At 43.7% G+C, this 26,613-nt stretch overlaps 1 protein-coding gene across 1 annotated transcript in view; it reads left to right on the top strand.

Annotated features, from left to right (window-relative positions):
• Positions 1-7,477: 7,477 nt before the first annotated feature.
• Positions 7,478-26,613, top strand: part of LOC109873466 (rho GTPase-activating protein 7) — an 86,069-nt gene continuing 66,933 nt past the window's right edge. Inside the window, exon 1 of the mRNA XM_020465123.2 lies at positions 7,478-7,747. Within this exon, the coding sequence (XP_020320712.1) occupies positions 7,633-7,747 (115 nt within the window). The 5' untranslated portion in view covers positions 7,478-7,632. The remainder of the gene's footprint in view (positions 7,748-26,613) is intronic.

A 26,613-nucleotide genomic window follows, 5' to 3' on the forward strand; every position in this document is an offset into this window, starting at 1 on the left:
TAATTATGTTCATTGACTACAGCTCAGAGTTCAACACCACAGTGCCATTCCAAGCTTATCACTAAGCTAAGGACCCTAGGACTGGAAACCTCCCTCTGCAACTGGATTCTGGACTTCCTGACAGGACACCCCAGGTGGTAAGGGTAAGCAACAACACATCCGCCATGCTGACCCTCAACACGGGGGCCCCTCAGGGGTGCGTGCTTAGTCCCATCCAGTACTCCCTGTTCACCCACAATTGCGTGGCCGTGCACGACTCCAACACCATCAGTAAGTTTGCCTAAGACACAACGGTGGTCAGCCTGATCAGACGGCGATGAGACAACCTATAGGGAGGAGGTCAGAGAGACCTGGCAGTGTGGTGCCAGAGTAACAACCTCTCCCTCAACATCAGCAAGACAAAGGAGAGATTATCGTGGACTAGAGGAAAGGGCCTGAGCACGCCCCCATTCTCATCGACGGGGCTGCTGTGGAGCGGGTCGAAAGCTTCAAGTTCCTCTGTGTTTACATCGCTAAGGATCTGCCATGGTCCAAACACAGCAACACAGTCATGAAGAGGGCACGACAATGCTTCTTCCCCCTCAGGAGGCTGAAAAGATTTGGCATGGGCCCTCATTTGACCGCAAAGTTTTACAGAAAGTAGTGTGGATGGCACAGTACATCACTGGGGCCAAGCTCCCTGCCAACCAGGACTTACATACCAGGTGGTGTCAGAGAAAGGCCCTAAGAATTGTCGAAGACTCCAGCCACCTAAGTCATAGACTGTTCTCTCTGCTACTGAATGGCAAGCGGTACCAATGCACCAAGTCTGAACAGCTTCTACTGCCAACCCATAAGACTGCTAAATAGTTAGTTAAATAGCCTCCCGGACTATGTGCATTGACCCTTTTTGCACTAAATGTTTTGACTCATCGCATACACTGCTGCTACTGCTACTGTTTACTATCGTTTACTATCTTTCACTTTATTCTGGTAGATATGTACATATCTACCACAATTACCTTGTACCCCTGCACACAGATTTGGTACTGGTACTTAGTCCACACCTGTTGTTTACGAAGCATGTGACGAATACAATTTGATTTGACTTGAGCTCCGCACTCCAAACCAGACTGATTCGTTAACTTTTAACTTTGCTCCACAGGGTAAAAGGTCCCCGAACGTGACCATTTTGAAGATCTCGTTTCCCTTGTGTCCCTGTCCTGGCCGATTGAGTCGGTTGCGATCTACATGGATGATTTGGGTAGATTGGTGAAAACTCCAAAGCCTTTGATCAGATCGAGGTAAAAGCTTTTAGAAATCGATGATGGTTGGGTGTTTGACAAGTTCAAATGTATGTGAAACGTACATGTGGTCTAAATGCAATTGGTAACTAGGTTGCTCTTTGATAGATGATCAAAGAAAGCAATGATCATCGCTTTCAGGACATTTGATCTGGAGCTTTGAGGTCATGTGATGAAAGATGCATCTGTTGGCTGGCAACAATCATACAGCTTTGCTTAGTTAATGCCAGATACCTCCTGGGTAACAACTTCACCACCTCGATGAGCAACCTATTTAAAAATGTTGCCTCCGAACGCTGGTTTACAAACGTGTACCGCATTGACCAGGCTTGTGCAAAGTGCCATGAGACCAGAGAGGAGCAAAGGAGATTAGCCAAAGATAGAGAGGGAAGAGAACACATTTCCAGTAATCATGTTTTATTCCGTCCCTTCAAATGAACATAGGGCAGAGTCTCGGGAGGAGGCTATTATCAGCCAAATGAATTCTTGCCAGTGAGTGAAAGCTTGATGAACGAGCAGGTCTTTGGAGAGGCCTGGCTTTCAGAGGCGTGCCATAAAGAAGTTCAAGCACTCTCTTGACAAGCACCTGACAGGTCCAGTGTGTTGTGTTTATGACTGAGGGATGGTGGCGATAATGTGGGGCAAACAGACAGATAAACAGGCACGTGCATAAACACACACACATAGACACACATACGCAGGAATGTGCACACACACACACACCAAAACACACTCCTAAGGGGAGTTATCAATGCTGTGGGGGACTGTCTATTACTTATCTAAGGCTCACTAGTTGATTCCACTAATCATGTCACAGCTTTGACCTCTTTACGAGCTGACGTGGGCAGCCATGTGATGGCGGTGGGTTGTCCCCAAACAGATACTCTTAAGACTTTTCAATTATTTATGTCTTTCTACTACACACCAGTGCATACGCTCCCCTAACAATTAAATCTTGTTATTAGTCTTTTTGGAAGTATGATAACTTTAGTTGGTATGAACTGCATGGGGTCTTGTTTAGTTGATTTCTTGTAGCTACGTTATGGCAGGCCTAAACTGGAACACTAAGCCACAGATGACCAGTAGACCGCCTCTCTCATTTTCCATGTAGTCCACCTTGCTGCCCCTTTCTAAATACAGGCAAATTAGTCAGTGTTGGGAGGCTAATAAATATTTATAGGATAAAGCTAGCAAGAGACCATGACTTTAAGTGATAAACAGAATTAAGCACATAGCTGATGATGGTTTCTATAACTTCTCACCAGTTTGGTTGATGACCACTCTAAAGAGAAGACGTATGTGCTCTTTGAAATGCTTATGCTGCTTTGGGGCTGAAGGATAGTGGATACAACGTACTGCAAAGTTGTTTGTCTTATCAGTAGGTCAGTCTCTCCTGAGGTAGGCAGCCAAAGCAGACCTATTACTGAGTATGGGAAAGAGAATAATCACACCGGAAAGAGTTGATCCATAAAGAAGATATATGAGAAGTCCTTTACCTGATCATTTCTCACAGGAACAGTCAATAGTCAATAGAGAGGCTGCAGTCCCTAATGTGATCCAGATGCCAGCTTGTGCAGTTTTAGGGGTTAGCCCAGCACTAGGCTAGATGCAGTCATTTACAAGCTAGGCCAGCGCTCCAACAATGCCATTATAAATGTCACTCTGGACAGAGTATTTTGCAATACAATCATTGGTGAAACCTCAGATCCAGGTTTTGTGGCAAGAGTTTCAACAACTTATCCACACATCCTATTGGCAGTTTAGTCATTTCACAGATACTGTACAATATGGGGGATCAATAACAGAATACTGTATCAGTGTATTATGAGGAATTTCTCCATCAGCTTACCATAGACAGTGAGCAAAAAAGTATTTAGTCAGCCACCAATTGTGCAAGTTCTCCCACTTAAAAAGATGAGAGAGGCCTGTAATTTTCATCATAGGTACACTTCAACTATGACAGACAAAATGAAAGAAAAAAAATATTTTTTTCCCCCACTGTACCATATAATTCCTCTGTGATTCCAGGTTAACCATCAGTGCTGTGCCAATCTCAGAATCAGGACCTTGCTGTTGCTGGCTTTTCCATAGACTGCAGATGGTGGGTCAAGCCCAGACATAAAAAGGCGTGACACCAAAATGGTATTTAAGTACATACATGGAGATAGTTATTGGGAAAACATTGAATTTTGGCCTTGTTTGAAACATAAACAAATGTGCCAAAAGCTGCCTCATGTCTAACCCCCAAGGGCTGTAAAACTATTACGAACATTGCCATCACCACAACAACTACTTGAGAAATAATTGAAAGGGATTGAAAGAGGTAACTAATTGTAACATTAAATAAATTCAAATCTTTGTTACCATGTGTCTATTCATCCAACTCAAACTGGGGGTCTGAGATGTCAAATGTTGAAAAGCCAGCCAACAGGAAGCAGGCTTGTTTCTGTCTGTCTGAACAGGACCACTGATCATGTTCTCTGCCAGGATTGGACCCTGGGTGCAACGTGGGGGCTCAGATTAACACTGATCCTACCACCAATGATGGAGGCCTTGGTGTGTGTGTTTGTGTGTGCACGTTAGTGCGTGCGTTCTAACACTGCAGAGCACAGCATGAGTGTTTCTGAACATTTGCACTGCATTTGGTGGTGGTGAATGTTACTGTGTGCTGTTGTGTTTAACTGATGTTGTACAGCTCTTACCACCTCAGAATCTGCCCGCAGGGCACACGTGCCATCAGAATGATATGATCTCTGTTCAACCATCACTCTGGGATTGGGCTGGTAAGAGAATTCTGCCCCTAATCGCTCTCTCTCTCTGCATATCCCTGCTTGTGTCTCATCTCCCTTACTCTCCCCCATTGCTCCCTCTAACCTCTATCTATACTGCAGCGAGGGCCCCTTGGCTCAGCCTGCTTGTGTGAGGGAGGGAGGGAGGGAGGGAGGGAGGGAGGGAGGGAGGGAGGGAGGGAGGGAGGGAGGGAGGGAGGGAGGGAGGGAGGGTAGATGTTTGCTCTGGCAACAGGAAGTGAGAATGGCAAATGTGGTGTGGGGGAATGTTTAGAGATGTTAGAATAAGGCAATTCCTTCCACTCATTGCTAATGTTTTAATTTGTCAGGACATATGATAGTGAGAATCTGAAATTATCAAGACAGCTGTGTCCACCCCATCATCTCAAAGAGAAGTGAACATAATTGTATGGATTACTGCTGATGATATTATGTGTTCAAATATGTATCACAAAAGCAATGGTCCAACATTCATACAAATACCAATCTAACCCACAATCATTTTGCAAACACAAGCAAATGCACTGTCACATTTATCAATATGTAGGGCTAGATTCAAAAGGGAATTTTCGATTGAGCCAACATATGCTATGTTTACCTTCATTGCAGTCTCTGGGAAAGCGGGAATGTTCGCTTTAAATTTCAATTGCAATATAGTGCGGATCATCCATGGTCCAGATTGAATCTAGGTCAATACAAACCTCTGAGCGTCATGCACTGAGTTTGACAAAGTTGCATGCAGCGATATTGTGTTTGTTGTCGTTATGTTATTTGTGTTGCCAGGGAAAGATATATCTGTTATGTGGTCTGTCAGCTCAAAAGCACCAAAGGCTTCCTCTTTAAACTCATCTTATGAAAATAAGAAGGAAGTGAGGGGAGAATACTCGGTATATTTTCCTATGGTTCAACTCACCATCCATAACTTAATATTTATCTTTGTGACTAAGAGAGGAATGAGTGTGTTCATGAATTGTTGCTGTGTGCGTGCGTGCGTGCGTGCGTGTGTGTGTGTGTGTGTGTGTGTGTGTGTGTGTGTGTGTGTAAGCGTGTGTGTGTAAGCGTGTGTGTGTGTGTGTGTGTGTGTGTGTGTGTGTGTGTGTGTGTGTGTGTGTGTGTGTAAGCGTGTGTGTGTGTAAGCGTGTGTGTGTTTAAGCGTGCATGCGTGTGCATTGGAAGGGATGGGCAAGAGTTACAAAATACAATTACAAAATAAAATTACAAGATATCATTGAGATCAATGTATCAAAATAAACGACTAAAATACTTATGTTATAAAATGTAAAATTAATATTTAAATAGATGTATATTATATTTTAAAATACAGAAGTACATTTGCAAGTAGCCGGCATGAACAGCAACAACATCCTTAGTAACGGTTACAAACTTTTGAATTGCTATGACTGTGATATGTTGTTGTTAATCGACAGTACCTTAGCTGAATGCACTGACTGTAAGTCACTCTCGATAAAAGTGTTTGCTAAATTACCTAAATGTATATGTGAAAATAAACATACCAAAATGAACTACAAAGCTCCCAAGTGGCACAGCAGTCTATGGCACTGCATCTCAGTGCTAGAGGCATCACTACAGACCCTGGTTTGATTCCAGGATGCATCACAACTGGCAGTGATTGGGGGTCCCATTGGGCGGCGCACAATGGTAGGCCGTCATTGTAAATAAGAATTTATTCTTAACTGACTTGCCTAGTTAAAAAAGGTGATTTTTTTTAAAAGCACACTGGGTATTACTATTGCCATTTTTTCAGGTCAAAGCTCATTATAGTAATACTCAACATTCTTTGCAATTGTTAATTTTTTACATACAGTACCAGTCAAAATTTTGGACACACCTACTCGTTCAAGGGTTTTTCTTTAAATTACTATTTTCTACATTGTGCAGTCGCAAAAACCATCAAGCGCTATGATGAAACGCACTCATGAGGACCGCCACAAGAAATGAAGATCCAGAGTTTCCTCTGCTGCAGACGATAAGTTCATTAGAGTTAACTTCACCTCAGATTGCATTCCAAATAAATGCTTCACAGAGTTCAAGTAACAGACACATCTCAACATCAACTGTTCAGAGGAGACTGAGTGAATCAGGCCTTCATGGACTAATTGCTGCAAAGAAACCACTACTAAAGGACATCAATAATAAGAAGAGACTTGCTTGGGCCAAGAAACACGAGCTTTGGACATTAGACCGGTGGAAATGTGTCCTTTGATCTGATGAGTCCAAATTTGAGATGTTTGGTTCCAACCGCCGTGTCTTTATGAGACGCAGAGTAGGTGAACGGATGATCTCAGCATGTGTAGTTCCCACCGTGAAGCATGGAGGAGGAGGTGTGATGGTGTGGGGGTGCCATTCTATCTGATTCGCACTTAGTGGGACAATTATATGATTTTCAACAGGACATTGAACCAACACACTTCAAGGTCCTCATGAGAGCCAGTTTAGCCGATCATAGTGCTTGATGGTTTTGCGACTGCACTTGAAGAAACTTTCAAACTTCTTGATATTTTCAGAATTGACTGACCTTCATGTCGTAAAGTAATGATGGACTGTCATTTCTCTTTGCTTATTTGATCTGTTCTTGCCATAATATGGACTTGGTCTTTCACCAAATAGGACTATCATCTGGTTACCACCCCTACCTTGTCACAACACAACTGATTGGCTTAAACGCATTAAGAAGGAAATAAATTCCACAAATTAACTTTTAACAAGGCACACCTGTTAATTGAAATGCCTTCCTGGTGACTACCTCATGAAACTGGTTGAGAGAAGGCCATCGTTGTCAAAGCTGTCATCAAGGCAAATGGTGACTATTTTGAAGAATCTGAAATATAAAATATATTTTGATTTGTTTAACACTATTGAATAGTTTTGATGTCTTCACTATTATTCTACAGTTTAGGAAAATTGTAAAAATTAAGAAAAACCCTTGAATGGGTAGGTGTGTCCAAACTTTTGACTGTTACTTTATACAGTACGTTTACATTTAGTTCATTTAGCAGACACTCTTATCACACCATATTGCCATCAGACTTCTGATACCAATGCAGAGTGAAAGGGGGCCACAAAATTGTGAAACGGTATAGAAACGTATTTTGTATATTGTATTTTGAAAATACATATTTCGGCTCTGAAAAGTATCTTGTTACAACATACACTGGAGTGTAGTTCAGCCAAGTGTAATACAAATGACAAAATACTCAAAAGTAATTGAAATACATATTTCAAATAAATACTGTCCATCTCTGTGCATGGGGGGAATGGAGAGGGGGGGGGGGGTCTTAACCCAAATTTGATACTATTTACTTTTCAGGCCACACTGGAGGAGGGTGTTCACAAATTACATGCAGACTTTCTGCATCAAGTGTCAGCCCGGCAAGAGGAACTTCTCTCTTTCCTTAGAGCGCTCCGTCTCTCTGGTGGACTTGGTGAACGGACTGAATGACTAACTCGCAGGGGCTTTTTCACCCTGATGGATCCAGAGAGGAGTGAGTGACTAGCAGAGGTGCGGAGGTTTTTCAGGGAGAGAACAGGACACATGGAATATGGCTCATATTGGCAAAACCCCACTGCGGAGGTCCTTCAGTGAGCACGTGAAAGTCTCTACCAACAAGGCTTGGGATGTATTCTGGAAGAGTGCTAGGGAGAAAAGGCTTTGGGGTAAGTACTGGACTCTTTCTCACACATTGACCAAGTGTTTTAAAGTGTGTGACCATCTGTTAACTTGTTGACTCAAACTTTGTGTAGTAAATGATTTACTGGCTTGACTGTTGTGTTTACAAATCCATCAATAATTGCATTGATGTGACAGTTGTCTGTCTCACACAGTCTAGCCCATAAATCACTTACCAAATAATTTCACTTTCACCAAAACTGTCACTCTGCTCACCTCACAGCTGTATCATGTTAAACCTCTCACCGTTTCAAGCTACATCTCCAGTCCTACATACCAGAGAGTTATTTTCCCATGATTGCGTGTCTATCAAAACCAGAGGAGGCTGGTGGAAGGAGCTATAGGAGGATGGGCTCATTGTAATGGCTGGAATGGAATAAATGGAACAGCATCAGACACATCAAACATATGGAAACCGCATATTTGACTCCATTACATTTTATCCATTCCAGCCATTACAATGAGCCCGCCCCCCTACAGTTCCTCCCACCAGCCTCCTCTGATCAAAACATGCTCTAGATTAGAATTATGATCATGCAAAAAAGCTCCACTGTGTAGCTCAGTGCCCTGCAGAAGGGTCGGTTGGCCCTAGCCTCTGGTGGACTGTCAGTGGGGGGAGCTTCATGGTTCTCATACTGGAGACCTGCTGAGATGACCTTGATTCCTCTGTGGCCTTTAAGAATTTCAGGGCCCATGCATTATGAGTGTGTACCATGTGTGTCCCATTCATTATGCTTTCACACACACGTGCACGTATGGAAGTATGCACACACACACACACATTGCAGCACAGTCTTATGAGCTATATAATCCTTTTCAATAAATGAACACACATGTCCACATGCACGCACACACACACATTCATCAAGCTGTCAGTCCAATCTGGCTCTAGAAGCTTCTGCTGTTTGGTGTCATCTCTGAGGTGTCGTTCAAAATCTGCCTCTTCGTGTGTAGCGACATCTCTGTCTTCAACTTTTTAAAATGCATCCGATTCAAAGTTGGCATCTGATGATGACAGCTGTCTCTTCAGACTTAGAGATAATACCTGGAACCAGCTGTGTGTTCATATTCATGTCCTCTCAACATGTGTGTTGGATTAATGACTCCACATAGTGACGTTGGTTATTTGAGCTCACCCATTGGCTGAAGATAATTACACAATGCTAGTTAGCTGTGGCAGATCATTAAGGAACTTGGAACTGCACAGACACTAGACGCCAGCTCTAACAGCAAAACGGCCCCCCAAGGGACGCAAGCATTCTCTCTTTCACTCTGCCTCTCACCCTCTATGTTTTTCTCTCTCCCTCTTTCACACTCTTTCTGTCTTGCCCTCTCACTATTTCATGCATGCATATCATGTTCTCTTTCTTGCACTCATCTCTTTACACACACACACACACACACACACACACACACACACACACACACACACACACACACACACACACACACACACACACACACACACACACACACACACACACACACACACACACCCACACCCCTCCCTCCACCACCATCCCTTCTCTCTCTCTTTTTCTCTGGGCCCTACTGCAGTATACATCTCACAGGGAGGATCCGCTGTCCGGAATACTTCACAAACCTGTCCTAATATTTACACCCGCACTAAACGTTGTCATAACTCAGGCCAAATATGGTGTTCCATTCAAACGGTGCAACTCACATCCAAACAGTACCTCTGCCAGATGTAGTCTATAAACTCCTAATAACTTTCCAACGTCAAGCTGTAGCCCCAATCAGAGGTATGAAGACACGGTTGTGTGAGGGCCAACTGGAGAAGCACAGAGCTGGAACTTGACATTTCAGAGAACATCTCTCTGTTATTGTATCTCTCAACTTCCTCTTTTTTTCTCTCAGTCCATCTCTTTTTCTGTCTTTCTCTTTTTGATCTTCTTACTTCCTCTCAATTGACAGTTTTATCTTCAGGATCTCTCTATTTTGATCTTCAGAGCCTTTTTCTAAAGATAAAACTCCTATCTGTCTATTCTATTTCACTCTATTCTTTGGGTAGCTGTCCCTCTTTTCGGTTTCTCTTTCTCTCAAACTAAGCCTCTCTTTCTTCTTTCTCTTTTTCTCTTTCCTCTCCTTCGGTCCTCTGAACGGAAGCATAGAGCAGATTGCCAGTGTATAGTATCTATGGCAGGCTCCAGATCTCCAGTCCTCTCCCCCTCTCTAAGCTGCCTGCTTGCCTGCCCGGGTCTCATCAGCAGTATTACCTCACTCTGGAGCACCAGGGCCATGTGCTCTGCTCTCCTCTCTGCCTGTCACTGCCACACTATGCTCAAATGACAGACTCAGGGGGGTGCTGTATTGAGTGTGTGTGTGTACGCATGGATGTGATCTTGCATATCAGTGTGTGTTCACAATGGAGTACTGTAGTGTGTTTGGGGGATGGGGGAGAAGTGTAGGGCATAAGGTGTGTAGTATATAGGAAAAAGAGGAAGGAGTGGTAGTGTGTATGAGGGGATCTGAGGAGTCCTATTCTGATGCAGAGCAGGTCTGTGTGAGCTGTAAGATTACAGTGAGAAAGCCTTACCAGATGTGGCAATGCAGAAAGAAACTGCTGGAAAGAAGTAAAAGAAGTGGCATCGTACTAGAAGTTTGTCTTGGCTTTAACAACAGCATGTGAAAAATCAATGACCTATTTAGAGATAGTTTCTCCACTACACACCTTCTTCTGGATGCCTTGAATATTCAACCCAATACTTTTATCAGATATTGTTTGATTCCAATATATTTGAGCTGGATAAAATGTCTCCTCTTCAAAATACTTCAAAAATACCTGTCATGAGTATTTTTGCAGATGAAAATGATACATCTCTTCAGACTATTCCAAAAGAACATCTCCGAAATCTTAGGTTAGGAACTTACAGCTATTCTGATTTCTGGACTTTTGCATACTGATTATATCCTCTGTAATTTTTTTATTTTTTATTAGGATACCCATCAGCTAACGCTGTAACGCTAGCTAATCTTCCTAGGGTCCAATACCAATTAATAAGACATTACAAACAACCAAACATTCAACAAGTAGACAATACAGTCAATTAAAATACCTGACAGGAAACACATTTAACATTCAGTTGATGCTTTCTATTTCCTATCCAGTCATATGGTCTATTGCATTAAATGTTCTTGAATTTTTTTCTTGAAGGTGGATTCATTTTTTCCCTGAGAAATATGGATTGGTAAAGAGTTCCATTCAGCTATGGCTCTATATAAAACTGTAGATTTAAGGTGATTTGTCCTTGGCTTGGGTTGTCCCAGCTGCCCTTAATTTGCCTGTCTGGTTTGGTGGTTATGCGTGTTGCTAGTATGTACTAACTGGCCTGAAAAATACTGTTTTTAAACAAATCTAACATTCCTAAAGAATATCAGAAGACTGGATAGTAATTTCTTTTCAAGTGAAGCCATGAGAAATTCTGATGCATTTGGATAATATTCATACGGATAGAGCAACGAAGAGCTAATCAGGCAGCCCTGTTTTGAGCCATTTGGAGATTTTTTTTTCTTCTTTGCTGCAGATGACCATATAACTGGACATTACTCTAAGTGTGATAGGACCAGGGATTGACCATATAACTGGACAGAACTCTAAGTGTGATAGGACCAGAGATTGACCATATAACTGGACAGTACTCTAAGTGTGATAGGACCAGGGATTGACCATATAACTGGACAGTACTCTAAGTGTGATAGGACCAGGGATTGAATCACCTGATTCAGAGTGCTAGATGTTACATACTCTGAACATTTTCTTGTAACAGCAATTCCCTTAACCATCTTAATAACAATGTTATCTATGTGTTCTGACCATGATAAAGCTGCATCCAACATGCTGCCTATTAGTTTTGTTTTTTCACTTGCTCTACATGCATTCTATTCATCGACAAATTCAATTGGGGATCATCAGCAAGCATTCTCTTGAACCAAATACAATACATTTAGTTTTAGAAATGTTCAACTCTAATTTGTTCATATCAACCCACTCTGACACCATTCTTAGTTCACTGCTCAGTACATCTGTTAGCTCATTACTGTCACGCCCTGGCCATAGAGAGGCTTCTTATTCTCTATTTTGGTTAGGCCAGGGTGTGACTAGGGTGGGCATTCTATGTTCTTTATTCTATGTTTCGTATTTCTATGTCTTGGCCTGGTATGGTTCTCAATCCCCCACCTGTTTTGTGGGAAGTTAACTTTGTAGTTGTTCAGGGCACATAGCCCAAAGCTTCACATTGGTTTTTTGATCTTTGTTTTGTCGGCGTCATTTTTAAATAAAGTTCAAATGTATGCTTACCATGCTGCACGTTGGTCCAGTTCTTCAGCCAGCCATGACAGAACTTCCCACCACCAACGGACCAAGCAGCATGGTAAGGTGGACTCCTGGACATGGGAGGACGTTCTGGACGGCAAAGGAGTCTACACATGGGAGGAGATCCTGGCGGGAAGGGATCGCCTTCCATGGGAACAGGTGGAGGCAGCTAGGAGAGCAGAGGCAGCTGGAGAGAGGAACCAGCGGTATGTGGGAACACGGCTGGCAAGGAAGCCCGAGAGGCAGCCCCCCCCAAAAAAATTGGGGGGGCACACGGGGAGTGTGGCAGAGTCAGGAAGCAGACCTGAGCCAACTCCCCGTGCTTACCGTGACGAGCATGGGACTGGCCAGGCCCCGTGCTATGGGGTGATGCACACGGTGCCGAGGCAGAGTATTCACAGGCCGGTATGCTCGGTGCCGGCGTCCCGCATTTGCCGGGGAGTCTCCCGCCTGTCTGGAGCTGCCAGAGTCTCCCGCCTGTCCGGAGCTGCCAGAGTCTCCCCCCTGTCCGGAGCTGCCAGAGTCTCCCCCCTGTCCGGAGCTGCCAGAGTCTCCCCCCTGTCCGGAGCTGCCAGAGTCTCCCCCCTGTCCGGAGCTGCCAGAGTCTCCCCCCTGTCCAGAGCTGCCAGAGCCTCCCGCCTGTCCGGAGCTGCCAGAGTCGCCCTCCTGTCTGGATCTGCCAGAGCCGCAGCCCCTCAGTCCAGAGGCGCCCAGAGGCCCAGAGGCGCCCCTCAGCCCAGAGGCACCCCTCAGTCCAGTGGCGCCCTCTACGAGGGTCTTCAGTCCCCGCTCCAGAGGTGCCACCTAAGTGGGCCTAGACTGGGGGGGGGGGGGTACTGTCATGCCCTGGCTATAGAGAGGCTTTTTATTCTCTATTTTTCTATTCTCTATTCTCTATTTTTTTCTATGTGTTGTATTTCTATGTCTTGGCCTGGTATGGTTCTCAATCAGGGACAGCTGTCTATCATTGTTTCTGATTGAGAACCATACTTAGGTACCCTTTTCCACGACCTGTTTTGTGGGAAGTTAACTTTGTAGTTGTTCAGGGCCCAAAGCTTCACGGTTGTTTGTTTGTTCTTTGTTTTGTCTGCGTCATTTTTAAATAAAGTTCAAATGTATGCTTACCATGCTGCACTTGGTCCAGTCCTTCAGCCAGCCGTGACAATTACATTCTGATGCTGCGCTATACATTGTAGAGTCATCGACATACATGACCGCTCTTGCTTTGTTCATTACTGAAGGTAAATCATTAGAAAAGATAGAGAAGTGGGCTTGGGCAACTTCCTTGAGGAACACCACAATGTATATCTTTACTGTTTGAAAAGCTACCATTAAAGAACACTTTGTGCCTTCTCCTGGATAGATAGCTTTCCATCCAGGATAGAGCTGCAGAATTAAAACCATAACATTTGAGTTTACCTAGTAACAGTTCATGATCAATTACAGATCAATTACATCAAAAGCAGCACTGAAATCGAACTAACTTCCTGCCATCCATACTCTTTAACCAATCATCTGTCATTTGTGCTGAGGCCGTACTCTTAGAATGCCCTTCTTTGTATGATGCTTGCTGGAAACCCGTTATCAGACCATTACATGAGAAATAATCCTTGATTTGTACAGATGCAATTTTTTCCAATAATTTACTTAACACAGGCAGTTTATAGGACAACTATTAGGACGTGAATGCAGATTTCTTTATCCTTAGGTAGTGGAATAACCTTTGACACTTTCCAGACTTCTGGGCACACCCCATACATCAAGCACTTATTAAAATATGAGAGATTGGGGTAGATATTTGGTTAGCTTATCTGTACCAGGTGACTTGTCATCTGACTCTGTCATACGTTGTTGTGCCATCCATGCTTCTAGACCAGGTCCAATCCAGTGATCAGGCTCGCCCGTAATAAAGCGTAGTGTGCATCCAATGGCTTCAATACAGTAGCAGCTGTATTCATATAGACAATATCGCCATAGTCTGTAACCGGTATGAATTGCAACTGAATGATATGTTTTGACCTATTCCTATAAAATAAGTCAATTATAATTCTTAATTTTTTAACTTACTCATCAACAGGGACACGATCAATGTACATGTGCATAAATCATCATATACATTTTTATGTGATTTGGAGAATAACATACAGTGAGCTCCAAAAGTATAGGGACAGTAGTAACACATTTTTTGTACTCTGTACTCCAGCACTTTGGATTTGAAATGATACAATGCTACTATGATTACAGATAGTCCTGAATGTATCATGAATAATGATGAGTCAGAAAGTTACAGACGCACAAATATCATACCCCCAAGACATGCTACCTCTCACCATTACAATAACAGGGGAGGCTAGCTTTATTCTGTGGGGGGGTATGATATTTGTGCGTCTGTAACTTCCTCACTCATCATTATTCATGATACATTCAGGACTATCTGTAATCATGGTAGCATCCACATTAATACAGAAGTGTTTAAAAAATATTATCTTCTTATTTACAATAAAAGTGACTCCAATATTATACAATACATTATTTAGCATAAATTTCTATTGGGCACAAAATAATCTGCATCCAACAATTTTGTAGAGTCACAAGCTTGATGTAATTATTGCGTGGTACCAAATACTAAACTTTTGACTACTTTAATACACATATAAGTTAACATTTTCTAATAGTTTTGGTCACCTAAAATGTCTTAATTCCTAGTTCTTAAAAGTGCTGTAATTCATGGATTAATATACCCTCAAATTAAAGCTGAAATTTTTATTTAACTAAGCAAGTCAGTTAAGAACAAATTCTTATTTACAATGACAGCCTATCGGGGAACAGTGGCAGAACGACAGATGTTCACGTTTTTAGCTCTGGGATTCGATCTAGCAAACTTTCAGTTACTAGCCCAATGCTCTAACCACTAGGCTATCTGCCGTCCCAAATGCTGCACTTTAACCTCATAGTCAGTGTATCAGGGGGTGTGAGAGAGTGTGAGAGAGAGAGAGGGAGAGAGAGAATAAGGTGAACATTTGAGGATGGAAAGTCAGCACCGCAAGCAGCAGTTCAATGGCATTTCCCTCCACTCAGTATTTCACTCAGTATTTCACTCATTATTTCACTCAGTATTCTGCATTGTATCTGACTTTGTGGGAGTGGGCTAGTTGGCAAGCCATTCCTGTTGTTGAAGAACCCTGTCAAGTCAAGTGTCCCGCCTGCGTCAAAGCGCCAAAAGCCTCATGGCTCTAAAAAGATCCCGTTTACAGCCAGCCTGCCTGCTGTACTGTAGATCAGCAGGGAGAGGTGGAGAGATGATGCAGGGATGGACACAGCGACAGAGAGGTGTAGGAGAACAGAGGCTCCTCTTCACCCCAGGCCAACACACACTGAAGTATGGCTGCCAGGAGGAGATGGAGACACACTGGGAAAATAACACACGTGGGCCAACACACACAGACACATGACACAAAGACAATGCTTCCCTCACCTCCGATGAACTCTCTTTCTCCACTGGTGTCATTGCAGTGTGGAGCAGTTGAGGCTGGTGGGAGGATGTATAGGGGGAAGGGCTCATTGTAATGGCTGGAATGGAATCAATGGAATGGAGCCAAACGTGTGGTTTCCATTCAACGTGTTTGATGCCGTTCCATTAATTCCTATCCAGCCATTACAATGAGCCCATCTTCCTATAGCTCCTCCCACCAGCCTCTAGTGTGGAGACAATAAGCAGATGCCCCAGGGGTAGAGAGATTCTTCTCATACTTCATTGGCCTTATTTTTAGGTAAAAATACTAATGAGCAGACATGAGTTAATGGGACTCAGACATACTCTAGTGGATAAGTCATCCTCATCATTCCTGCTGGATTTCTCTCTCTCTTCCATCCTCATAACACTGGGTTTGAAGAACAAATACGTTTGACGCACTTAGTCAGTGGGTCTGTTTGTGTTTGTCCCACCTGCAGGGTCAGAGAGGAAACAAATGTCCTCTGCAAAAGCTAAATAATGAGTCAGCTAGCTAGCTGCTGAAGGACACCAAACAAATGGCATGCTGGGTAAGGTGTTTGTTATTCATTGGGTGGGCCAGCTCAATCTTGTGTGATTGGGATCATGGAAGCGAGGCAGAAAGGCACTGAAAAGTCTTGGCTCATTTAGGACAAAATAATATTTTCTCTTCCCTCTCCAATTGTACCACTGAAGTTATCCATCTTCTCATTAACTTTTTCCAACAGTATTTCTTTAGTTATCCACCCATATCTACGATTCTTCCAAAGCTTTGTCTTCTAACCTCTGCACTCCCTGTTCTTTATTCAAAACAACCCCATCACATATCCAAACCCCTCCCTCCCTCGCACCATCACAGACAAATAGATTGATTAGTTAGCTGGTTGGGTGCCTCATTTTTCCCTGATTGATTAATGGAGGGTGGAAAAGTGTAGGATCGAAGGCTGTGTGCTGTTCTGGACTCCTGGAACACTCGTATTGTCCCGGGCTTTGAAGAGAAGGTCGATACTAGGCCCTCTCAGCCATGGCAGGCCCAGCCACTGCCAGACACATTGTTGGAGGCATTACTATGCAAATTATTTGGTCTGGTCACTTTGCCTCACTCATTACGCCTGATTGATAACCCCAGTCCTGGGATTCTTCTCTCTTTGGCACAGCTCTCCGGTGGCCAACTATTGGACACACTGTTTGAAGGTGTAATTTATCCAAGGATACATTTGTCTGCTTAAACTGTACTAACAAACATCATTATATGAATGACCTCCTATTACTCAGGCCTGATGAGACTTAGTCAGTTAGGTAGTAATGTGTGTCTAGTCCTTGACTTGAACTTTTACATTATGGGATGTTTTGTTGGAATAATGCACTGTTAAAACTTCTTAAGGCTAGGGGGCAGTAATCGGAAGTTCGGATGACTGACGTGCCCAAAGTAAACTGCCTGTTACTCAGGATATTCATATAATTGGTTGGTAGCATTGGATAGAAAACACTCTGGAGTGTCTAAAACTGTTGTTGTTGTTGAGGTCACTACCCACTCAAATGCTTGTCTATGGGATATTCAAAGGAATTCCTCCCAGATTGCAGTTCCTATGGCTTCCACTAGATGTCAACAGTCTTTAGAAAGGATTTCAGGCTTGTTTTTGGAAAAATAAGGTAGTAATAATAGCTTTTCAAGGTGGCTCTCATTTTGGACTGTAGTCTTGTGGCGCGCGAGGATGAGGGCGCGCACTTCGTTATTTATCTCTGCTATTGAACATACTACATTCCGTCTTAACTTTTATCATTTATTTACATATTAGGGTACCTGAGAATTGATTAGAAATGTTGTTTGACTTGTTTGGACGAAGCCCTGAGGACGAGGAGCGGGCGGCGAAGGTGGAATTCACAGATGATATTTGGGATCCAGAATGTCCTCCATCGGAAACCAACACCGCTCCTCTGGGCCATACCCCTCCCAGTCCACCAGATACTGGAGCCAACCCCCATGATGTCGGGAGTCCATTAGAGATCTGAAGGCCGGACCCCCCTCGATGTCCGGAGGGTTGGAGGGGTGTCGTGGGGGACAGCATCAGCTAAGGGCCTAGGAACCACCGGCCTGAGAAGGGAGACATGAAAAGAAGATGAGATACGGTAGTCACTGGGAAGCTGTAACCTAAACGTCGCCTCGTTGACCCTCCTGAGAACCTTGAATGGCCCCACAAACCGGGGGCTCAGCTTCTTACAGGGTAGGCGGAGTGGGAGGTTCCTGGTAGAACACCAGACACAATCCCCAGGGTGGTAAACTGGGGTTTCACTGCAGTGGCAGTCTGCCTGCTCCTTTTGATGGTAGATGGCGCACTGGAGTCTCAGGTGAGCATCGCTCCGGTTTTCTGCACGCCTGAACCACTCATCAACTGCAGGAGCTTCAGGTCTGGCCTGGGGTCCACGGAGACAGGGCCGACTGAAAACCCAGAACACACTGGAAGGAGGTCAACCCAGTGGAGGAGTGACGCAAGTTCTGGGCGTACTCCGCCTATGGAAGTAATCAAGCCCACTCTCCCTGCCGGTCCTGACAGGAACCTCCCCAGCTCATCCTGTCCACCTACCCATTGGACTGAGGCCTATACCCGGAAGTGAGGCTGATCGTGACCCAGAGCTTCTCCATAAAGGCTCTCCATACCTGTGATGTGAATTGGGGGCCATGGTCGGAGACAATGTCCTCCGGAAGTCCATAATGCCAGAAAACCTGCTGGAATAGTGCCTCAGAAACCTGGAGTAGGGAGACCAGAAAAAGGGCTTAAAACGACAGGATTTAAAAAATCTTTCCACAACCACCAAAATGGTGGTGAGACTGTCAGAGCGGAGATCAGTAACAAAGTCAATGGATAGATGGGCCAGGGAAGCTGAGACACGGGAAGGGGAAGGAGTTTCCCTGTTGGAGCGTTCTGGGGGGGATTTGGTTTGGGCACATATGGAACAGTAGTTGATGTAATAAGTGAGGTCCTGCGCTAAGGTGGGCCACCAGTACTTCTCAGTGACCAGACATCGTGCTAACGCAGTTTTCCATTCATCCCCCTCCTGGATCCAGATGAGATTGTATGCACTCCGCAGTCCAGTTTGGTAACGAACCGGGCCCCTGAGCTATTCTATGGCTGCCGGCACCAACGGGAGAGGGTAATGGTACTTTGTGGTGATTTCAATGAGTCCTCTGTAATCTATATATGGACGTAACCCTCCATCCTTCTTGGCCACAAAGAAGAAACCAGGCGATGCAGGAAAAGTGGACGTGTGGATAAAACCTTGTTGGAGTGCCTATTGGATGTAATCCTCCAGCCACGAACAGATGATAGATGCATCTGCACGGACCAGCAGGTCGATGGCACAGTCCCAAGGACAATGAGGAGGAAGACAGGTGGCGTGGGTCTGGGAGAATACCTCCTGCAGGTCCTGGTAAACCTCCAGGATGTTGGGCTGAAGGGCAAACATAGGACTCTCAACCGACATGGAACCACAGGGCATGGGAAGCGGGTCCTCCGGCATTCAGGTGACCAGGCTGTGATTCTCATCCTCGACCATGAGATGGTGGGGTTATAGCGATGAAGCCAAGGGATGCAGAGGATGATCTTGTGAACTAATTTCTCAAGACTCATTCCTCACTCTGGGGAGCCACAAGCACAGCGGCGTACAGCATGGAGCAGTAGACAGACAGTCACTGGGCCTCAGCTAGCATACAGTACAGTACGCTCTGTATATATAGACATTTGGTTAGGAACAGGCAGTCTTTTCAAACAGTTCCGACTCTAAGAGGGAATTATCATAATTTTTACAATTTCACTGCATTATTCCAACATCATAGTGTGGAAATATACATAAAACACAGGGAAATCACATTTTTGACTGCACTGGGCCTTTAAGTAATCCTGTAGCAGTGTTGCAAAATAATGTTTTGCAATAGTTTCATATCTTGAGTCCCAAGTCATGAGTGATGATGAAATGGTTTGATGTTGCAGTGTGATACTACGATATCTATGATACCGTAGTTTAGTCTGGGAACATAAATAAATGACAGAAAACACAACACTAAAAGTTCCAAATACCTTATCAAACAACCTCTCAATGGCTATGTCACAGTCTGTTGTTGAAGTAATGAAATACAGAGCACCACATGGAGCACCACACAGAGCAGAATAGCCTCACAGTCAATGAGCCATGACAGATTTTAGAGTGGAGCAGAGCAGACTGAAGTTTCAAGGTGAGTAGGGGTTTATAGAGCTCATTCCACATCATAATTTCTATTATAGTTAACATGACCCTAGAGAAGACTCATTCCTCACTCTGGGGAGCCACAAGCACAGCAGCGTGCAGCATGGAGCAGTAGACAGACAGTCACTGGGCCTCAGCTAGCATACAGTACAGTACGCTCTGTATATATACACATCAACAGGACTGTAGTAGAGAGAGTCAACAGTTTTAAGTTCCTCGGCTTCCACATCACCCAGAACTTGACATGGACCAACAACACCACCACTTTTGTCAAGAGGGCGCAACAGCGTCTACTTCGTAATGCAGCTGAAGAAATTTGTCTTGCCACCACTGGTCCTCTCCAAATACTACCGCTGCACCCTGAAGAGTGCATTGATCGGTTACATCAAGGCCTGATACGGGATTTGCTCCATCAACGAACGCAAGTTCCTCCATGGCCCAGTACATCACTGGGACCGTGCTCCCACCCATCGAGGAAGTCTACTTCAAACGGTGCCTGAGGAGGCCCACAGTATCATCAAGGACCCCACACACCCCAGCAACAAGCTGTTCACTCCCTTAACGTTGGGCAGACGGTACTGGAGTATGAGGTCTGATACCAACAGGTTCAGAGACAGTTTCTCTCTACAAGCCATCAGACTGCTAAACACTTGAACTGGACTGACCACCTGCTCTGACTCTCCTCATCTTAGCACAAATGCACTCACTACCTCACACAGACATACACTCATCCACACAAACACACATAAAAATTCAGGCTACACACACATCACAACTGATGCTACCAGAATCTTATTATTGCTAAATACTGCAACATTTTCCTCCCAATCCCCTCTTCCCCAATATACAGTATGTGTAAATATGGACTTAAAATTATGCCATCTTGTATTATACTTGTGCTTAAATGGTTTCTATTCTACTGAGCCATTTACTTATGTTCGCATTCCTATCTTGTATTATTTCTTATTGTGGTTGTTGTATTGTCAAGGAACCTGCATTTCGTTGGACAGATATACCATGTGTATCCTGTGCATGCAACTAATAAAACTTTACTACATACAGGAAAGTTCTCTACCGTACAGTACAGGACAGTCTGTATCAACTACTGTGCTATGGACAATAATTATTGATTTCTTTTTTTTAATTGTTTTTTGCAGTGCTTGTATAGAATTACTTCCACACTACTGTCCCCACAACATATTTACATGCATGTAGCAGATACAGTGCACTGAAACATTTATCCTGGCTGTTCTCCTGGTTGTTTATCAATATTGATGAGGATATTGCTACATAAATGATACGGTACTGGCTTTATGTGTTCTTGCATCAGAGGGATGTGTTGTGCCATCCCAAGTGGTTGTACAGGCCCATGTGTGAGCCGTAGATGTTTTTACAGGTGAGGTAGGTGTGACCAGGACCAGATGTGGTCCCTGTCGGTCAGTTAACTCAACTGGCCTGAACAACCAGTGCTCCCGCACATTGTCTAACCGGGCTATCTGCATTGTGTCCCACCACCTGCCAACCCCTCTTTTTACGCTACTGCTACTCTCTGTTCATCATATATGCATAGTCACTTTAACCATAACCACATGTACATACTACCTCAATAAGCCTGACTAACAGGTGTCTGTGTATAGCCTTGCTACTCTTATTTTCGAATGTCTTTTTACTGTTGCTTTATTTCTTTACTTACCTACACACACACACACACACACACATACACACACCTTTTTTTCGCACTGTAAGTAAGCATTTCACTGTAAGGTCTACACGTGTTGTATTCGGCGCACGTGACAAATAAACTTTGATTTGATATATACGGATGGTCATGGATGTCTGTAGTTTCTAACAAAATGACCTGACTGAGAAAAACACTTAGACCCCTAGGTAAGTGTTACCCCCATCTTAGGGATATGTCAGGATGTCATCATAGGTATGTGGTTCCCAACCTGAAAGACGGTCACGGTCAGCTTATAACTTGAACGCGATACAGCTGCTCATCTCACAAGGAAGTCAACAACAGGCCCTGAGGTTGCTTGATGATCTCAATGTAAAGTGTCTCATAGAGTCACCGTCTTCCTCAAAATTAAAACACAGAACGGGTAGATACCTCAAGGCAATGGATTTATGGCTTCCTCTGGGAGCAGGGGGTCACAGTGCTGGAGTAACTGGGTCAAATGCAGGACAACACTTCATCCTTGGTCAAGCCCATTGAACTACATGGCCCTGTGATCTTGATTTAATACACTGACGATAGTAGTACTGCCATAAGCAAGTGAACAGAACCAAAGGTATAATTTGCACTGGGGAGACCAGATAACAGTTACTACAGCCATACCACTAAATCTCTCTTTCCCATCCCCCCTTAAACTCCTATATTTCCTCCACCTCTCCCAGGTGTCTATTTCTGAGTCTATCGATTATATGCTCCCCTCCACAAAGCCCTCATGTTTACATACAAGCCAGTCTTCATCCTGTCTCTATTACAAATTGGATCAGATTTTTCTTTCGTCCTTCCTCTCGGTTGGTTTATCCATGGCTCCTTCCCTTATTCTCGCCAACACTAGATGTAAATCCTGTCTACTGGTTACCCTCTTCATTGCTTTTTAGTCAGCTGTTTTCCCTGAAACACCGGCTCCTTTTGATCTGCTTATCCAGCAGGATTTGGACCTCATCTGACCCAAAAGTAATCCATCATGTCGCCGCCGAGCTTCCTTATCGCGACAAGGAGACACTGGGCCTTCATAAACTGGAGAGAGGGAGAGGGGAGGAGAAAAGAGAGCGATGGAGGGGGATATAGAAGGGATAGTGAGAGAGAAGGGAGAGAGCGATAAAGAGAGAGAGAGAGATAGGGAAAGAGAGAGAGAGAAGAACCAAGGAAGTGTGAGGTTTTGATATAAATTTCATCAATATGGGACGGGAGTTAGACGTTCCTTGTTAGTCTGGAGGTTGAGACACGGTGCTGTGGCATGGACTGTTTGAAAAGCATTCACACACACACAAATTCACATCACACACTATACAATTACTCAAATTCCCCCCCACACACCGCACAGACACACACTCATTTAGGGTTCCCAGGCACTCTGATAAGATTTCAAAGCCAGTGAAGGGTGATGGTTACAGATGAGGAGCTGTGCACTCCTCCGAGCTTTCCCCCTCCTGGGATGGAGAAAACATTAGCCAAACCACACAGCTTCTCTCCCTGTTCCCAGACACATGTCACTAGGGCCAAAGTAACAACTACTACACATTTCACTCGGTGTGTCTGACCCCTTAGGGTGACTCATGTTATGTGCTGTCATGTGAATAACAGTTCGACTATGAAATATTTGTTTCTATGAACATCCCACTGGGCACACACTGGTTGAAACAATGTTGTTTCACATAATTTTAACGAAATTATGGTTGAACCAACATGGAATAGACGTTAAATTGTCAATGATGGGCCGATCTGCCAAGACAGATGAGAAAAGGAAGCAACGATGCAGCACCGCATTCTGTGTAATTCTAAGGAGAAGTGGTAACTGTCCCACATTCCACTCAATGTCATTCATGAAAGAGCATCGCGCATAGTGGCCATTCTTAGTGAATGCGCCATAGAGAAACTGGCCAGCGATGTCCCATGTGAAGCCGCTAGGTGGCATGTTAGCGTCATGGAGGACATGTTGAATCTTCTTAGAGCCGCAAGGAGTTCTAAACTCCTCCAGAGCTTTTTTCACTCAGTGAACCAACTGAGATGCTTCTGTACTAGACAGTGTAAAACTGTAATCATCCAAAAGAAATATGAGCACATCTACCGTATAACAAGATGCAGGAATTACAAATCCCACACTTGCAGGTGCAGCTGCAGTATGTCATGTAAAGACTGTAATGATGAACTCCCATAGCAGTGTTAACTAAATGAAGCTTATGATCATCAGCGCTATGTACTTAGCCATCCTTCAACCGTGAAAGGATACAAAATATCAAGCTTTAAAAATGCTTCTTTAACCACTTACATAACATTACAGCATTGTGTTGTCGATACTTGTTCTTTAAACAGTTACACAATGTTACAGCATCGTCTTGTCTCTCAAGTAGTCTCAATAAATCCTATCCTCCAATTAGTGCATGCAAGTGTGTCACCATGGTGATTGTGTGGTGTTGTACAGTTAGCCTGTGGTTCCCTCAGACCTAGTGGGGAACACAGCATCACATGTCACTCAGTGTTCAAAGAACATCCTTCTCCCATGTTGAAGGATATAGCCTTCCTGTCACAGACACAATTACACACACAGACACATGCATTTGTGCAGGGGATAGTGTGTGTGTGTGTGTGTGCGTGTGTGTGTGTACTGAGAAAAGACAGAGTCCGTCCGTCCGTCCGTCAGACATCTGTCTGTCCCGGACCTACAGATAGCACAGTTAGCCCAAACCACCCCAGCCCTACCTCTACTTACCTCTACCTACCTCTGTTCACCATCTGTTGTTTATGCTCTCCTCCGCTGTCATGATCTTTAGCTGCTAATGATTTTCAATAATAAAAAGACGGCCTGACATTTTCATCAGTCCACCACAGCATTGCACTGTAGAACACAGTATGAGGCTATGAACCTGGTATTCACATCAGAGCGACATCATGACACGGTCAGAGAAGTATGAATCAGAATGGGGGAAATTATGTAGTTGGTGTCCAAAAGTTTCATGGTGTTGTCAGAGAGCGTGCAACTGAGGTGAATGATGTTGGATTTTCCTTAGATATCCTGTTGTGCTGATTATCCCCCTAAGGTTGATGTCCACACCCGAGAAAATCGAATTAGCATAATACAAAAATCCTCATAAAAACATGTCAGTTAAAGCTAGAGATTCAGTACCAGTCAAAAGTTTGGACGCAACTAATCATTCAAGGGAAAAATGTAAACTATTTTCTATATTGTGTAATAAGAGTGAAGACATCAAAACTATGAAATAACATATATGGAATCATGTATTAACCAAATCCAAATATATTTTATATTTGAGATTCTTCAAGGTAGCCCCCTTTTCCTTGATGACAGCATTGCACACTCTTGGCATTCTCTCAACCAGCTAAATTAGGTTGTCACCTGAAAGGCATTTCAATGTAACAGGTGTGCCTTGTTAAACCTCTTGAGTGTAGGGGGCAGTATTTTGATGTTTGAATGAAAAACCTACCCAAATATTTCTCAGGCTCAGAATCTAGAAAATGTATATAATTGTCAGATTAGGATAGAAAACACTCTAACGTTTCCAAAACTGTCAAAATGTTGTCTGTGAGTATAACAGAACTGATATTGCAGGCGAAAACCTGAGGAAAATCAAACCAGGAAGTGGCCTCTATTTTGAAAGCTCCATGTTCCATAGCCTGCCTTCGCTCCATTTAAAGGGATATCAACCAGATTCATTTTCCTATGGCTTCCCCATGGTGTGAACAGTCTTTAGACATAGTTTCAGGCTTTTATTTTGAAAAATGAGCGAGAAAGATCACATCGCGTCATTGTATGGCTGGGTGCCAGCAGCGTTTTGTATGCGCAACAGCTTGGAGCAGCCATTTTCTCTCTCTCGCCTATTGAAGAAGCTACATTCCCGGTTGATATATTATCGATTATATATTCTAAAAACAACCCGAGGATTGATTATAAAAAATGTTTGAAATGTTTCTACAAACATAATGGATACTATTTGGAATCTTCGTCTGCGATGTCGTGACCGCTTGAGCCTGTTGATTTTCTTTACATAACGAGCCAAACAAATGGAGGTATTTTGGAAATAAAAATAATCTTTATGGAACAAAAGGAACATTTATTGTGTAACTGGGAGTCTCGTGAGTGCAAACATTCGAAGATCATCAAATGTAAGCGATTTAATTTATTGCTTTTCTGACTTTCGTGACCAATCTACTTGGCTGCTAGCTTTGTGATATTTTTTGATTGTGATATTTTGCCTACTGAGAGAGATGTGCTTACATAAACGCATGGATAGCTTTCACCGAAAAACTTTATTGAAATCTGACATGCCAGGTGGATTATCAACAAGCTAAGCTGTGTTTTGCTATATTGCACTTGTGATTTCATGAAAATTATATATTTTTAGTGATTTAATTTGAATTTGGCGCTCTGCAATTCAGCGGTGGTTGACGAAAATGATCCCACTCACGGGATGGGTGCATCAAGAAGTTAAAAGTTAATTTGTGGAATTTATTTTGAGCCAATCAGTTGTGTTTTGATAGGTAAGGGGTAAGCGGTGGTATAAAGAAGATAGCCCTATTTGGTAAAAGACCAAGTCCATATTATGGAGAGAACAGCTCAAATAAGCAAAGAGAAACGTTAAGACGAAGGTCAGTCAATTCGGAAACCAGTACTGAAGGATACCAATAAAAAGAAGAGACTTGCTTGGGCCAAGAAACACAAGCAATGGACTAGACCGGCGGAAATCTGTCCTTTGGTCTGATGAGTCCAAATTTGACATTTTTGGTTCTAACCACCGTGTCTTTGTGAGACGCAGAGTAGGTGAACGGATTATCTCCGCATGTGTAGTTCCCACCGTGAAGCATGGTTTGACCTTAGTGGGACTATCATTTGTTTTTCAACAGGACAATGACCCAACACACCTCCAGGCTGTGTAAGGGCTTTGACCAAGGAGGAGAGTGATGGAGTGCTGCATCAGATGACCTGGCCTCCACAGTCCCCTGACCTCAACCCAATTGAGATGGTTTGGGATGAGTTGGACAGCAGATTGAAGGAAAGGCAGCCAACAAGTTCTCAGAATATGTGGGAACTCCTTCAAGA

The sequence above is a fragment of the Oncorhynchus kisutch genome, linkage group LG28 (assembly GCF_002021735.2).
Source record: "Oncorhynchus kisutch isolate 150728-3 linkage group LG28, Okis_V2, whole genome shotgun sequence".
Taxonomy (NCBI): Eukaryota; Metazoa; Chordata; class Actinopteri; order Salmoniformes; family Salmonidae; genus Oncorhynchus; species Oncorhynchus kisutch.